Source organism: Lampris incognitus, chromosome 18 (assembly GCF_029633865.1).
Source record: "Lampris incognitus isolate fLamInc1 chromosome 18, fLamInc1.hap2, whole genome shotgun sequence".
In the NCBI taxonomy this organism is placed as follows: domain Eukaryota; kingdom Metazoa; phylum Chordata; class Actinopteri; order Lampriformes; family Lampridae; genus Lampris; species Lampris incognitus.
In genome coordinates, this window is record NC_079228.1 from 21678047 (window position 1) to 21696226 (window position 18180).

The 18180-nt window shown below is 44.8% G+C and overlaps 1 protein-coding gene across 1 annotated transcript in view; it reads right to left on the reverse strand.

Annotated features, from left to right (window-relative positions):
* The window catches only part of fhod3a (formin homology 2 domain containing 3a), a 72194-nt gene that overhangs the window by 50414 nt on the left and 3600 nt on the right, over window positions 1-18180 (reverse strand). The window contains exons 2-3 of the mRNA XM_056298463.1: window positions 16466-16575; window positions 14027-14094 (exon numbers count right to left, since the gene is read on the reverse strand). Coding sequence (XP_056154438.1) covers window positions 14027-14094; window positions 16466-16575 — 178 coding nt within the window. The remainder of the gene's footprint in view (window positions 1-14026; window positions 14095-16465; window positions 16576-18180) is intronic.

Genomic DNA, 18180 nt, shown 5'->3' on the forward strand with positions numbered 1-18180 from the left:
ACACACACACACACACACACTCTCCTGAGTCCGATGCCAAGCGAGCGGGGGCTCCAGTGCTTTCTGGATGTTTAGGTTTGGTAATTGGAATGTTTTATTGCATTATGTAATGGTTCCAGATGATTAAAACAGGCCATACAGAGGTTCGAACAGGTAAACCTGTGTCCACGCACATGCACGTGCATGCAAATACACACATGCACGTGTATGCACACTGCACATGCATATACATCCAAATACACACACGCATGTAATGCATACGGAGAGTGAAAGAGAATAATATCAACAACACACACACACACACACACACACACACACACACACACACACACACACACACACACACACACACACACACACACACACACACACACACACACACACACACATTTCCTTCAGCTAAATTCAGACAAAACCGAGTCCTCCTTATTGGTCCTAATAAGTTTGTCTCTGAAAGGTAACCCTGTATCGCCCCTCTGGTAATCTTTGACCAAAATCTGAACTTTGACCCACTCATAGACAAGCTTGTGCAAACCTGCTTTTTCCAACTCCGGAAAAAATCAAATCAGTGTTATCAACTAGAGATGTAGAATTACAAACCAATACCCTAATTTTTTCGCCACCTTGACTACTGCTGTGTTTTTTTCTGCTGTCTCAGCCAAGCAGCCCTGTCCTGCCTGCAGCTTGGGCAAAACGCTGCAGCCAGGCTCCTAACTAAAACCAGCCGTAGATCCCACACCACACCAATCCTTGCATCCTTTCATTGGCTTCCCCCGTAAAGTATAAAATAGATTTCAAGATACTGCTTATCACATAATGCTACCTGATTTCAGCCCCATTTTGACATGATTTTGTCATCGGCAACAAATTTCCTGCAGGAACGACGAATGGGCATCTTTATCCCCGTTTATGAAAAGTCTAGCATGTCAAAATTTGCTGCATTTTCCTGCCTAGTCTGACACCTCCTATGATGTGCTCCTTGATGTTGACCAATAGGATGACGTAAACATAGCAGAGAAGAGTGATGCTGCTGTTGCTGTCGTTAGGTGGAACGACGAAACTGGCGAGGGGTTCATTGAGCAGTGGCAACAATACCCCTGCAGGCCTTTTTGACATTTCCTCAGGAAGTAGCATGACAGAGTCAAAACAGATAGGCTAAATGTTGGCGAGAAATAGCGCAGGCACTTCAGCAACCCGGTGAGTAGCTGGTTATGCTATGCTAGGTTATCATTCCCCAGTAGCACGAGCCGCAACAGCGTCCACAATTGTTTTTTCTTCCTTTTCTTTTTCATTTCGGAACAGAAGACCGCCAGCATCACACATAGCGTTTCTGTAGTCATGATTAACAATTTCTTGACGCTCCTCCCTGATGACCCATGAACTCGCGCAAGATCGTGAAAAGCATCATACTGATGATTGGCCGGGGTCATACTTGTAGTGTTGCCAGTCTCCCGGCCAAGACATGGCAAGAATGTATGGCACTATGATTGCCTAATCTGACATGGCGACAATCATGAAAGACAAAAATATCGTGTAGTCTGATCCCAGCATAAAAGGCCCTATATGGTCTTGCCCCTTTATAAATGTCCAAACTTTTGCATCCTTACTTCACCTCTAGGCCACTCAGATCTTCCGACCAGGGTCTCTTATTTATACCCCGCTCCCTCCACAAATCCAAGGGTGATTGTGCTTTTGCCGTCAGGGCCCCATCCCTCTGGAACAGTCCCTCCCGTTAGATCAGTCTGTAAATGGCTTTAAAAAAACTTCTCCAAACCCGTCTCTACCGACTTACCTTCCCTGTAAAGGGGCTGTAACTTATATTTTTCTATATATAACCGTATTCTGTGTCTGCATCTTGTGCAGCACTTTGTAACTGTGTTTTAAAAGGTGCTGTATGAATAAGCTCGTACTTACTTACTTACATGCAAACATGCAAAGACTCACATACACAAATATAAGAAGTGTCATATTTCTTGCTCCCTTCCAGTAAATGCAGTGAGGCTGGAAAGCGCAAACCCAAACAGCAGCATGTTGTGCCAGGGCACAGCAGCAGGACTGCCCATGCTGTTAAGCATGACTGGAGGCCAATGGAAAACAATGCCACATCCACAAAATGCACTGCACCGTCACTTACAGACAGACCTCACTGTACCAGGTCACTGAACACAATGACTACAGAGGTCTCACAGCTGGACCATACAACTTTGGGTTACTGAGCCAGACCATGGAAACCATAAACAAACACCACAAACAACCAGATACTATTCATATCGCGAATGATGATGATGGGAGAATGCAGCCCTACTCTAAGCTCTGCTGTATTGCATTATAGTGTATTGTGAGCACTTGAGTATACAGTGCTGGTGTTGTTTACTGCTCATTGTAAATGAAACAAGCACACATTTGTCAAAATGTGTACTGTTTTACTTTCTTGCACATATTAGAATAAAATAGAATAACTTTGTTTTGACCACTTCATCCCCCAGTCATCTATTTCCACCTCTCAGTCCCCTGCAACTCTATTATTTTACCATTCTCCTTCATTAATAGTAGACACCGTGGTGTTCTCTTCATTCAACAGCATGCATATACAAACTTTTACTAAACTATTGTTGTCTTGGCAGTCATTTGAAGTCCTTTAAAGCACACGAGGTGTGGCCTGCCCACCACAGCACACATGAAGGCCAGACAGGGAAGCTGCGTGGTGCTCTACGACGGCGACCGTTGTACAATTATTCTACCACTCTACACCTCCATCCCTTATGCCTCATCATTTTATCTGACACCTCTCACCCTCCATCTCTCCATCTCCCTCTGCCGTTAGTAAGGCATGACTCATGAGGGTGCAATGCTCTCGGCCATTCCTGAGGGCTTCAGCTGCTGGTGGGGGCAGAGGGGAAACTATGTGAGCCATTCGCTCTCTCTCTCTCTCTCTCTCTCTCTCTCTCTCTCTCTCTCTCTCTCTCTCTCTCTCTCTCTCTCACTCACTCACACGCACACTCTCTCACTCACTTACTCACTCACTCACTCACTCACTCACTCTCTTTCTCGCTTTCACTCACTCACACATACACACTCTCTCTCTCCATTTCTCTCTCTCTCTCTCTTTCTCTCTCACTCACTCACACAGACTCACAGGCACTCACTCACTCACTCACTCACTCACTCACTCACTCACTCACTCACTCACTCACTCACTCACTCACTCACACATACACGCTCTCTCTCTCCATTTCTCTCTCTCTCTCTGTGAAAGAGGGATGAAAACCGGACAGGGACCTTGTGTTCTGAATGCCCCACGGACGTATTTCATGTTGTGAGTTTGTGGAACCAAAACACAGACAAAGGGCTGCAGCACACTCGCGCAAAACTGTACTTACAGAGACACACAGAGACACATCCAGCTATCACAGCTACGCATCGATTAAACAAAGTGAGTGACAGGTTGAGACTCGCCTGCATGTGCTTATAAAGAGCGGGGAAACTATAAGCATAGCGCACGTGTGTGCACGCGCACGCACGCACGCACGCACGCACGCACGCACGCACGCACACACACACACACACACACACACACAGGATCACTGGACTCACTGGGCTCAACTCTTTGTCAAAATCACAGGTGCCTATGGGAACAAAGAGGCATTAATGCAGTCTGAGCAGGGTAAATATCTACTCATATATTTTCGTAATGTGTGTCTGTGTGGTGTTAGTGCGTGTGTGTGTTAGTTAGTGTAGATAGCGGGACCGAAAACTAAAGCACTTATGATCCTAATTCTTTTTGGAGGTGGTAGGTATTGTCACAGAGAGTAAGGGAAAAATCACAGAAAATTAAAATTATGCATAATTATGCATAAATATGCAAAATATGCATTTTTCTTAAAATGGCTAAAAACCACTTTTCTCGGCATTTCAGATGATTCTGAGCATTTGGGGGGAGGGAGTTGGAGTGGGGGGGGTTTAGGGGCAGGGGGAAGGCGGTTAGCTGGCAGGATGAAGAGGAGGGAAATTTAGACGGGTGGATAACCAAACCGCTACATTGTAGCGGGGTTCTTCTAGTAGATTTATAAAGACAGGAGAGAGGGCAGGCCAGTGAAATAAAGAGGGGCAGAAAGATTAAAGAGGGGCGGAGGGAAGTCTCTGGAAATAAAAGCAGATGAAAGCAATCGGAAGAAGATCAAAACGAATATGAGTACAACGTGGAGCTGGTGGAGTCAACTGGAATGAGACCAAAATACACGAGCGAATAACAGACAAACAGAGGACGGAGACAGGGGAGGAGGTCAGAACATAATGTGGAGCATGTTTCCTTGGTGCACTGTTCATGTATTAGAGGGCTGCACATCAGCAGGAAGCACTAATGCATCTGTATGTCTGTTACGACTGTGCTGCATTAGCTGTTCTACACCACATCCCCCCCCCATTAACAACCATTATCTCTGTCACGCCACGCCATTACCAGATCTTATCCTCTGCCACACGCACACACACACACACACACACACACACACACACACACTGCACAAATCTCCATTATAACCAGCTGCGGTCATCTCTGAAAGATGCCAAGGCCAGACAGTTGTCCCATCCACGGGATCTTTGTTGGGAGTCAGAGAGCAATGGTTATTGTACTCTCATCTGAGATGGTGTCGTCAGTTAGAGTCAGGTGTTATTTAGGCAAATATTGTTTACACAGTTCCCACCAGCCATTATTAAATTCATCTTACAGTGTTTCATGAACAGGCCTCTAAAGTGGTGTCCTCACTTTGGGGCTCTGAGACAACATCCGCACATATTTATTTTTCAATTGTGGTGAAAATAAATGGTTTATTTTTATTTTTTGGGGGGGGATTTTCCCCCCTTTTTCTCCCCAACTGTACCCGTCCACTCTTCTGAGCCATCCCGGTCACTGCTCCACCCCCTCTGCAGATCCAGGGAGGGCTGCCGACTACCACACGTCTCTTCTGATACATGTGGAATCGCCAGCCGCTTCTTTTCACCTGACAGTGAGGCATTTCACCAGTGGGACATAGCACGTGGGAGGATCACGCTATTCCCCCCAGTTCCCCCTCCCCCCTGAACAGGTGCCCCAACCGACCAGAGGAGGCGCTAGTGCAGCGACCAGGACACATACCCACATCTGGCTTCCCACCCGCAGACACGGCCAATTGTGCTGGAAGGGACACCCAACCAAGCCGGACCAGTGACCCCCATGTTAGTAGGCAATGGAATAGACAGCTACGCTACCCAGACACCCCCGAAAATAAACGGTTTCTGAATCCTGTCTGCTAATCATTCAGCTTTAAACATATTGAGTAATATATGTCGAAATTACATAAGATGAATTTAGTACATAATTTGATGTTAGTGCAGTCTTAAGTATCATTTAGCTGACAACAATGATGTGGATGTGGCGGCACCAGGCTACTGGTGACTAAGCTAAGACTTGCAAGCGATTTCTTAATGCAGTTTCAAAACTGATGAAAATCCACCTAAACCAATCTATAAATGCATAAGAGACCAACCGTCAAAAGCGAAAAGAGTCAATATTAGCAATGGACATAGCTGAGGGTAATTATTTGACACCCCTATAGATTTTCACATTGGGCTGAAACAGGGCTGGATCCAGAATTCCTTATTCGGGAATCAAGCTTCAGAGGCCTATACAGTTACAATAATCCTTTGTTATTGAATACTTGTCTATCACAGTGCAGGGAGGAGGAATGGGGGGGGGGGAGAAGAGAGAGCGAGCAAAAAAAAAAAGCAGTGATGTGAGGACAGAAGTAACGTGGGAACTGTTAATCCTCCACTGAGAGAGGAAGTTGGGGATAATTTGGCAAAGAACAAGTTAGAGAGAGAGAGAGAGAGAGAGAGAGAGAGAGAGAGAGAGAGAGAGAGAGAGAGAGAGAGAGAGAGAGAGAAGTAGAGAGAGAGAAAGAGAGAGTGATAGAGTGACAGACAGCGGTAGAGAGAGGGGTAGCGAAAGAGAGAGAGCGAGAGGGAAAGCGAGCGAGCGAGAGCGGTAGAGAAAGGTAGAGTGAGAGAGCGAAGGTAGAGAGAGGGGGAGGTAGAGAGAGAGGGGGAGGAACAGAGAGAGAGAGGGAGGTAGAGAGAGAGAGGTAGAGAGAGGTAGAGAGAGAGAGGGAGGAACAGAGAGAGAGAGGGAGGTAGAGAGAGAGAGGTAGAGAGAGAGTGAGAGAGCAGTACAGAGAGAAAGAGAGTGAAAGAGAGAGCGCAGTAGAGAGAGGTAGAGAGTGAAAGAGAGAGTGAGAGATGGACAGATGCAACATAGATCTTGACTTAATTTATGATACCCCGCTAATTTTTCATCCAACAGCACGACTGGTGAAAATCAAAACTAATTTGTCTACACCCACCTCCACCTCCAGCCCCCAATCCTTCCCGCTGCACCAGGGGGTCATTTGCAACTGATAATTGGAGCAGAGTAATTTGACAGAATAGAATCCAAATATTAAAAAAAAAAGGCGGGGGGGTGCTGAATTCCTGAGATAAGTGACGGGAGTTTGGAGCGGCTCCAAACACATGCGGGGTCTTTTGTTCTGCTCTCCAGAGCTCGTCTGTTTCACCTGGTGTACTTCTCATTACAGCGAGCTTTAACTGTCACATAACATCCAGCGTCTGTATTTGAAGACTTCTTCTGCGTTTAATTAGACAGTGGATTCCTTTTTATGCAGAAATCTAAGCGAGAGCGAGACCATTTAGGAGACAAAAAGCACTGGACCAGTCCGAGTATCCAGAAGTCTGACGTGCAGTTGCACTGGTTTATATTGTGTGCATCCACCGTATATAAAGAAACCGCAAAATACGCTATGTCTGACCAAGTCTGACAGTCTTAAAATCACACAGAAGTATCTTATTATCTGGTTTCAAGCATCATTCATTCATTAAGAACCGGCTGTGTAAGATTATGCATTATGATTGAAGAATATTTATCTTGAGTTAGCTGGGATATTTCATCCTCAGAAGTAAAATAAGAAAGCTTTTGGTGGTCTTATATCACATGACTAAGCTGAAGTTGTGCTTCAGAATAGGCAGAAGTTTCTTAAAACAAATGCAATTAGACCTCTTTCAACATTTCTGGTCTTTTGGGTAAATGAGTGGATTTTATCTCGTTTCAAGAAATCTTATCTTGTTGACACATCTCACTGCACTGCCAGATAATTTGGCTTGTTTCTCACTTGAATACATTAAATTCTGTGTAACTTCTGACATGGTGTTTTTTGCAGTGCAAACCATCTAAACTGAAATGTTTGGAGAAATATAAAATGCAATCTGATATATTCTCTGCACTGTTGCACCGTATCACCTCTTATTTCGCCTGTATATAGTCAATCCTTGTGGATATACCGGAAGATTGTTGCATTGTAGTGTTGTTATTCTATGTTAAGCACACTGAGAGAGCCACGAAACCGGACTCAAATTCCATGTAGTGCAAACCTACATGGCCAGTAAACATGATTTTGATTCAGATACACTTCCTTAAACAAAACTCCTGATATTCTCTGATGGTGCAAAGTGCAGCAAGTCATCTGCCGTTTGTCCATACCCTCATCATTTTCTATGTCAAATTCTTTATTTGCCTTACACTCTCTCCCCCAATTTACCTTTTTCTACCTACCCTCTGTGCATTCTCTCTCTCTCTCGCTCTTTCTCTCTCTGTGGTTCAGTGCCATGCTGCCCTCTCACAGACTTCAGTGCTGTCAACACCTTCCAAAGATAACACCTATACTTTCCTCCCCACTAACAGACCCCATGCCACCCCACCACATCTTTCCTAAAGGCCCCTCTCCACCCCTCAGCTTTCAGGCCTACAACAGGCATGCGGGTCTTCTGCAACCAAGGGGGCTGAAATGAACGCTTAAGTCATAGCCCCTGGGTTGGCAATCTCAAGATACAGGTGACGGGATCAACAGGAGGAGAAGGTGGAAGAGTGTGTGTGCCCCTCACACACAAATATAGTAGATAAACTATCGACATGAAAGGGGGAAAAATATCATTGTAAAAGGTGAAGTTGAAATTAAAGCTACAGTTTCCATGCTGGCAGTCGGTCCTTTCTCTTTGTGTATACGGACACTCTGATTTATACAGCAAAGACGAATTTCAGTAAGAACGACCCATGTGTCAGGCTCTGTGTGCTGACCACACATTAAAGTGCCGTGATGGGCTCTACAGAGAAGAATCATGGCTTCCACTCTAATGCTTGCACCAGCAGATAAAGCCCCAGCTTTGCTGACCCTGCCAATTTGTCCATTTTTTAATAAGAAGAAATAGATGAAGCAATAAAACGTTAGCAGACATAGAACAGCCTTAATCCAAAATTGGCACACGGGGCTATAATTTGATCTTTCCAATGGTAGCAGTGTCAGTGTGTTATTGTGTACCAAAGCAATAACGTGTAAATGTAGTTAATATTCTCATTTCGGACGCTGTGCGCTTGAGAAAACATCAGCGGATGAATGGGGTGGATGGGGATGTCGAATTCCTGTGAATTTCTTTAACCTCTGCCTTCCAGCTAAAGGATTAGTTCGGATTTTTTTTTGAAGTGGGGTTGTATGAGGTACTTATCCATACTCAGTGTATTACCTACAGTAGAGGTCCCCAACCTTTTTTGCACAGCAGACAGGTTTAATATTGAAAATAGGTTAGGTTTATAAGTCAGTAGAATCATAACACTTAAGTAATATTTGGATATTAAACACACAGCACATATTTTCCTCGCAAGAACATACTAAAAACATTGCAACTCACCAATATCCCCGAATCAGTGGGAGCCCTGGGCTTGTTTCTGTGCAACAAGGTGGTCGGTGAAAATATTCTAAATATAGCATACGCTTAAACTGATATGGATGTTTTTAGGTGGGCCTTTTTTTAGGTGGCTAAATTACGTTTTGTTTCTGCCCCCATCCAGAGCAGTACATTGCTTGCTAACCCTGTCTATACTTCTGCCTGCTCCTCCAAACTGCGGGCCCGCTGACCGCCATCTACTGTAGGTATTACACTGACTATGGATAAGTACCTCATCCAACCCCACTTCAAAAAATCCAAACTAACTCTTTAAAACAATCCCTTATCCCTGTGAGCCGCAATTCACAGATGAACCAGTAGGGGATTAAGAGAATCTACAAGGAACTGATCCTTTGCCCACATGTTAACTGCAAAAATAGAACATTTAGCTTTTATATGCCACAAGAATCAACACATTTGTGCAAAAGGCAGCAATCAGCTCATTGATTAATCCGGTCGTATTTAATAATCAAAAGACGTTGACCGACAAATTGAACCAAAGCTTCTACAAGCAATCAGATGAGTGTAAATCCCTGATCGTAACATATTTTTCTGTTGGGGGTTATGCTGACCACTCCTCTAATGATTTTAAGGTCGAGGTCCCCGAACAGATTAGAAAGCCACTAAACCATTCGATGAGCGGACAGCTGAGTGGGCCGTGATGAAACTACAGTAAAAAGGGGGGGGGGGTGGCCAGTGGATGTCTCTACTGAATGGATCGTGCTGACTCCCTCAATCTTTTTGATTATATGTCTGTCTAATGCCACTGAATTACAACCATCCGGCTGGTTTGGGTTGCTGCATGGCATCTGTGCCATGTTGTGCAATCTGGATTGTGGTCAATATAAGGAGTAAATTCCCCCATCAAACCTTGGCACCGATCAAAAATAAAGTCTAATTTCGGGGGGGGGAAACATCTCATATGGGGATGATGCAGCCCCTTTTTTCCAACAAGATGCTCTAATGAGATGTTAAATTGAGAGTTTATGCTGAGAGACACATGTGAACACAGCCTGGCATCATTCCCAAACCAAGACAAACTATGCAAAGATCCCTCATGAGAGACAAGTGTGTCCCCATGTGTGGGGTTCGGATGGGGGTGTGTGTGTTTGGGTGGTCGTGTATTTGCGTGGCTGTGTGTGGAGTGCGCATGAGCATGAGAGAGGGATTTAGATTACGCCGCTTCCCACTCATGCGTACGAGTGCATGTCAGCGTGTATGTGTGAGTGCCCAGCAGGTGGCTGAAGACTCAGGCCAGCTCTTCTCATCCACTTAAGAGAAGAGATCATTTGTCTTAAACACCCCTCTGGACTTAACTGAGACCCGACTCAGGGATGACCCCCAGGATGACCCCCCCTCCCCTTCCTCTTTCGTTACAAAAGCCTTTAACATTGTCATTATCGGTAATTACTGAGGGAACACTAGGCTCAGTCACTGCATTCTGTAAAAACACAAATACATAAGAAAAAAACTAAGCAGGAACAATTGACAATCGGCCTACCTAAGTTTAGGTTAAAATTGTTTTTCTATGCAATATATTATGAAACAGCCCTTTGGGTTTTGCCATCTGTGAACATAAAGAAATGTGAAATAAATCTTTTCAAAACCAAAACACAAGGTAAAAATATGAAAATCTGTATTTGAGGACATGATGTCATTATAAAATTGTGGTGTGCTTGCTTTATAATCCCATTTGACATGAAACCCCATAACAAAAATAATAATTAATAAACAAATGAATGAAATGAAAATGAAAACAACTTGAACCCACAAAGGCCTACTGAATATATTTTTTCATTAGATCATATTTGCATGCACATATCATCTTACTTAGCTTTTGAGAAGTCTCTGTTCTCTTAAAACAATTCTACTATCTCCCATTGAGATAATAGTCCTGAGATAGTCCCTCACCTTCACAATTGACATGACCTTCTGTGCAAGACATATACAAAAACCTTTTCTAGTGTTATATGACCTGGAAAAGGCTTTCGAAACCATGCCGAGATCTGCCATGTGGATGGTTCTAAAATGCTTTGGCTGCCCTGACCAATTCTTTACACATCCAAGCACTCCACGATGGCATGGTTGGACAAGTATCTCATCAAAGCAACATCTCTGAAGAGTTTCCAATCACTAATGGACTGAAACAATGATGTATACTTGCTCCAACACTCTTCTCCCTGTACATGGAAGCCATGCTCCACGAACTATCGACAACAAACAAGCCAGGAGAGGAGATCAGGTATTGCTTCGAGGTATTGCTCTTTCAACCTGTCCAGACTCCGCTCACAAAGACTGACCAATGTCACCTGGATCACTGAACTGCAGTATGCAGATGACAACGTTTCGCTAGCTCATACACCTGAACAGTTGGTTCTCAACTTCAAGAATACATATGTGCTTTGGTCTGACCATCAACTTCCAGAAAACCAAAGTGCTCGCACAAACTGCTCCAAGGACAACACTTCCAGATTTCAACATCATCTTGAACACCCCTCTGGAACAGGTAGATCCTTTTTCCTACCTTGGAAGTTTTCTCTCGATGCAATGTAACTTCAAGCAGGACGTGGAGAACAGGATTCGTGCTGCTCATGTTGATTTTGGAAGACCATCCCACCACGTCTTCAGAAACAAAAACTTAAAATAAAAAACCAAACTCATGGTGCATCAAGCTGTCGTAGTTTCAACCTTACTCTACAGATGCAAATCATGGACTCTGTACTGTTGGGACACCAAGAAAGTTGAGCACTTTCCCCATCAGAAGCTGACTGCAGGTATCCCCAGTCAGCTGAGACTGACGAGGTCACTTAGATGAGTGATGAAACGTTTCTCTCAGTAAACAGTGTCCAGATGAACTGATTCAACTTTCTCTGATTTCCTTACCTGGATTATTGAGCATGCATCAAGAGATTATAGAGATCATCCAAAGAGGCTTTATTCATCAGTTCAAAGAGGCTTTATTGGCATGACTGTGCAGTATTGCTAAAGCACATTGTATAAGGGTTTTTTTGTTTTTTATTTTTTTTTATTTTTGAGGTTTTTCCCCATCAATTTAACCATGGTATTCAAAGAAGCACGCTGCACATTTCTGCCATGAAAGGGTTACTGTCAACAGTTTATTATTGGCTTTTTGCCATTGGCCCTGTGTATCACAGCTGCCATAGCCTACTGTACCCAAGTGATGCCCCATCCCCCATTCTAGTGAAGTCAGTGGAGCCCATCACCGTCTTGAGGTACTGACACTACCTGTTCAGGCTTCTCTGCAGGGAGTTATGATGCTGGAGTTTTGAGACTTGTATCACAATCAGGGTAAATCGAGAAAACTTCAACACTGAAAAAAATATTCCATAAAAAGGTTGACCAATCAATGGATTGATATAGATACAGGTGTTGATAGAAAAAAAGGGAGAGTGAAAACTGTATCTCGTTCGCTCTTCAACAGACTATGCCCCACCCTGGGTGACCTCTCACCCTTTCCTTAGGCTCTCAGCCAATCCCAGCTGCTGATTCTGGCATCCATAATTAGCTCTACTATCAGTGGCATGGAGCCTGTTGACCATGCAGGCATGGCACGGAGGAAAGGAGGGAGGGAGATACATCGAGGAGGAGGAAAGATAGTGAGAAAGCGAGCTGAGATTTCACAGAACGAGGAGAAGCTGAGCTACAGAGGGTTGATGGAAAAAGATGGTGAGGAAATGACCTCTATTTATTTGTAAAAGTGTCGTAAAAATAGACTACAAGGAGGCAAGACGGAGACAGAAAAATAAAGCGGCATAAAAGGAAGGAAATTTATAGGCTCCGCGTTGCTCGAGTGTTACGCTAAGTCAAGCACTAAGCTATGTCTTCTTCTGTTGAACGCTTTCTTCTTCCTAAACTCTCACTTTTTCCTTTCTCGAATCGCTGCATATTTTCTCCCCTCTAACATTCTGAAACATATCCCCCCCCATTCCCTTCATCCCTCTCAAGCGTAAACTAAGGAGACTTGAGGGCATCACACAGTGATAGCTTTACCAGCTCCGATGGGAAAAGCCCCGGGAGGGCCTCCCTGGCACACAGTGCACCAACATGAATCTCACACACACACACACACACACACACACGGCTTCCCTTCACTTTCCCCTATTTCAGTCATGCCAGCGCTCCTGCCACGCAACCTTAAACACACGGTATGTAATTTTTGCCACTAGGGGGCTTTCAATCACAAAATAATGAAGTAGTGTGGGCTCATGAGAGTTGTTGTCTTCATTGTTAAGCAACCACCATTGCCGATTAAAATCTATCTGACGTGACTCGGGCAGAAATCGGGCAGAATTTTATTCACGTTATGTTTATTCACGTTGTGTCATTTTTTTCTAATTAAATAGGCAGAAGTAACGTTAGCTAATGTAACGTTAACTTGCTAACTTACCATGAGATGAGTCGACTACCCATACAGCTACTGCAGCTAACGTTATGTGGCAGATTCAATTGTTGGGTAGCCCAGCATGGTTATCTGTGGTCAAAACAGTCACACTAAAACAAACTTTATGAGCGTGTTGAACGCTGTTGTAACCTTCTTCTTGGGTCATTTGGTTCACCTGTACATTTGTGCTTTATGGGGACTGCTTCAGTGCTACATCACGAGTAAGCAATGCAAACAATAGTAAACGTTTGAGAGTAGCTGGCTAGCTAGTTAATCTGGCGTTTCCCCAGAAGTTATAGCAACTAGAGGGGGTAAAGGGGATATGACACCATTGACAGGCGACCAAATGAAATCCACCGTTACCGTAACTGAATAACGGGCTGGGTTTGAACATTGCTGGAAACAAAAAAGTATAACATGTGTCTAGGCGTTTTTAGACATTTTAATGTGGAAATGTTACATGTTATGCTTTATTGCCGTTAATCACAAGCATCCCTGTTCCCAGCGCACATGAGGGGTGACATTGTGCTGAAAGGACAGGAACCATTAAACACCAGTCAAACCAGTTATCTGACGACTCTCAGGAATTGCTTCAGAGTGGGAGGTCCGAGGGCCGAGTCTCTCAAATGTACCATAACCGTGTAAACCCCCGGACAGCCATCCTTATGTACAGAACACACTTCCTGACATGTGTGTGTGTGTGTGTGTGTGTGTGTGTGTGTGTGTGTGTGTGTGTATGAGAGAAAGAGTGAGTGTTTGTGTCTGTCCAGGGAGACACGCATGTTAAACACATATATAAACATGTCATACAGCACTCACCGATGCAGGCGTGTACGCGAACAGTCAGCTGGGTCCGTAAAACAACACTATGCTTTTTCCCTCGAGCCCTGGACACAGAGGGAGTGAGAAACAGAGAGAGAGAGACAGAGTTTGTATTGATGCAATGTAGGCTGCAGAGATTTAGAGAACACAATGTTATTGCCTAGTCATTTTATCCATGTTGTCATGATCTTATGCATTATGTGTGCGCGTCCTGATGTGGCCAAGTGTGTTGCCATGTTGGAAAAGGTGAAAACTGCCGGTAAGTCCTGCATCGAGCCTGTACCCTCATGCTGATACACATCTTAGCCTGGAGAACTGACAGCAAAACAGCATGAGCAGACACAACACACATACACACACACACACACACACACACACACACACACACACACACACACACACGTACACTCACACACGTACACTCACATTCAAACAATACGTGCACACACAAATCCATGCAAACACAGAAATAAAAAACATGATGGCATTTTGACCACAAAAATGACTCGTTCCTAACAAACTTTTCTTGTCTACGCCAACACACTGATTAAGGAAAAATATGTCAATGGTTTAACAAAATGAATATCGGGCCTGAGGGCTGTGATTAAGTTCACTTAATGTGGCTGTTATCCACTTCTTGTGTGCAGCCAATCACTGTCTTCCATCAATAGCATAGCGATAGCATCCCAACGGAGCGGAGTAAACCCCACGCATAACATACGGCGAGGATAAGAGCCATTCAGACACCCAAACAAGAGCCGCGGCCGGCCTCCTATCGCCGCGTTTGGCTGTTATCAGTTAGGCTCGGAAATAGAGCACAATGTTTACATGCACTGATGGGATAGTGATGGGACTGGATTTTCCCCTGACATTCGTTTTTATCGGATCCAGAAACGGGAGGTTTTTCAGAGGGCAGTGGAAGGAAAAGTTATACAGGCAAATTAATAATGTGACTACGTTCGGGGAAGAAAGAATCAGAACATTTATGGTCTGTCGATGCAAGCAATGCAATCATCAAGATTATGAAGCACATACTGTGACTTTGACATACAGGTAAAAAGATGTGGTGTGCAACTGAGATTCTGAGTATAAGCCATATGTTTATCATTGCAACCATAAAAACAACAGTTACCCCCACAGGATGAGGACAGGGCAGCCTTATTTTGAAATATCCATGTTCAGATTCTGTGCTTTTCATATTTTGTCTTTCACCTGGAAGAGTCAAAACCAACCCCAATGTGCAGCAAACAATAGAGAGACCTGCTAGATCTAACCGGTTAACCAAGATCTTCTGCTTGTGAAAAAGGGGCAAACATCTCTATTCAGCTGTCCATCATCCATCATTTGTCGTCACATGGGTTACTAAGCACACAACGAAGGCATACGGATGCAAACAAACAAATGTCCACATGGAAACAAGCGCACACAAACATGCAAACAGTACAATCACACCCGGGTTTATGCATCTGCCATCACCTGAGGTGACGCTGACCCCTCACAGACTCAAAAGATCACCATGCCAAAGCTCCTGCCAAACACACACTCGCTCTCACACACACACACACACACACACACACACACACACACACACACACACACACACACACACACACGCACGTATAAATGCAGCCGGTGGAGAGCAGTCACATAGGCATCTTTCTGGGCATTCTATAAGACAACGCCTGGTGTGTGTGTGTGCGTGTGTGTGGCTTTTTTTCTGGCATGCAAAGCAACAGGTTTATGCAATGTGGTATTTCCTCCTAGAGGAGAGGTGAAAGAGTGAGAGAAGGAGAGCGAGGATTGTCTGTGTGTGCGTGTGCGTGTGCGTGTGTGTGCGAGAGAGAGAGAGAGAGAGAGAGAGAGAGAGAGAGAGAGAGAGAGAGAGAGAGAGAGAGAGAGAGAGAGAGAGAGAATCATAGCTCTCCTCTCTATGATCCTGCAGAGGGGAGTACGTATCTGTCCCGCTTTCCAAGCGCTTCATACTTTCCATGAACTTGTCCTTCCAAGAAATCCATATCCAGCAGCCTGTGATTCTTCCCATTTTTAGAAAACTGAAGAACCCCAGAAAATGTGTGAGTTTGTGTGTGTGGGTGCACGCACGCACACGTGCAAATGGGGAGGGGGGTCAGCAGGGGGGCAAGATGACCTATCTTTTTGTCTCATACGATTAAAATCCGGACAATAATCAAGGGAGCATATGTGTGAGACAGCCCCATAGACAGACAGACAAAGAAAGAGTCAGAGACAAGGTACACAGAGAGAGGAGGGGGGGGGGGGGTACGGGAGCCACAGACAGTGACGGGGACAGATGCAATGTGAGAGAGGGAGAGAGCGAGAGAGAGAGCGAGAGAGAGAGCGAGAGAGAGAGAGAGCGAGAGCGAGGGCCAGAGATAGAGTTCAGTTCTTGCAGCAGGCGTGAGTGTGAGTCAGGCTCACCCCGTGTCGTCCTGCTGAAAGCCCTCCAGCTCATCCCTCTGCTCAGCCAGAGAGGACTCCAGATCCAGATAGGTGCCATTGTGGGACAGCTGCAACGCGCAGTCGTCAAGCTATGGGACGGAGAGAGACAGATGAACAGAATGAGATCGAAGTTGAACCGAAATGATCACAAAAAAAATTGAAATAAAGGTAAAACTGATCCTGTTGCATGTAGGGATTTTCAAATCTCAGAGTGATGTTCAGAATGGGGAGTTAAATTGAATTACGCCGAATTCATGGGGATTGAACCGGACTGAGCTGAGCTGAAGGGGACTGAGCTGTAACCAGGGGTAAACCGACGTAAGTGAATTCGACAACCCATTTATATCCCTTTCCTGTTTTACCTAAAAAAGGAAAACAAAACATTCTTGAGAGGCTGGAGGTACGGTGCAGACCGTCTGCATACTGGCTTCCAGCACTGGGTGTGATGTACATAAACCACCCACAGGAATGACATCGGTCTCTCGCTGCCCGCCGTATTTTATGCTCCCTCACTTTTCCCTGCATCTGCTTCACACCCTTTTTAAAACAATTTGAGCCTATAAAACGAGGCCGTTTTTATGGCGAGGGTATGAACAAGACTGTATATGGTGGCCCGCGAACAGAGAGAGCCATCTGTGCCACAGTTCTGTTTCCAGCATTACAAAGCTGCTGGGGGAATTAACCAGTAGAGATGCAGCAATAAAGCCCATGAACATGAAACCCAACCTAGAGGGAATGAGGTGTGTGTGTGTGTGTGTGTGTGTGTGTGTGTGTGTGTGTGTGTGTGTGTGTGTGTGTGTGTGTGTGTGTGTGTGTGTGTGTGTGTGTGTGTGTGTGTGTGTGTGTGTGTGTGTGTGTGTGTGTGTGTGTGTGCGCGCGCGCAAATGTGATGGGGGAGTAGAAAGAAAATGAAAGGAGGGTGGAGGGATGAAGGGTCACATTTGGCTTAGGTTTTAAGCAGTGCATTTAAAGCCAGCTGTGGAAAATTCAACATGTTAACACTGTGTACAGTTGTTTATACATTTGCTTGTGTGCGAGTGTGAGTGTGTGCATGGGATTGTGTGTGTAAGGGACTATACATTCTCTTTTTATGCTAAACTGTGTTTATGTGCTTGAGAGGGAAAGGGGAGAATGAGTCGGACGCCATGAGGCCCCCTGTGACTATTTTACACATGTTATGTGCCCCTTTTCTGATTCAGTATCGATGATATTCTTTGTCCGCTCTCCTCACACACACACCTGTTGCCATCCCGAAGAACACAACCATCTTTCTGCGGCAGTCCAGGAAAACACTGCAGAGAATTCTACGCCACCGACTGACCCACAATGCCTTGTAATGAGACGCCCTGCTGATTCTGAGACCAGGTGCACGGTAATGCATGGCAACACCACTGGCACCGGCCTTTTACGAGTACCGGGCCGATAACAGCTGCGAAGTACTGTCGTTGGTCAGCTCAAAAGCAACAAAAAAACAAAAACAAAAACATCTTGATGGTCTCCTAATCTATTATGACATCTGCGCGTAACTTAAAAGTTGAGACTGTGTGAATAAATTGAATGATACCAGCGCGGCGCGCCTGCATTAGCATTTAGCACCTCCACATTCTCTGTCCCTTCTCTTGAGTCAAACTTTGGCATGTTGTGGTGCCTTCCAAACTGTCCCATGCCAGTCTGATCGGGCTGCATGACGACAC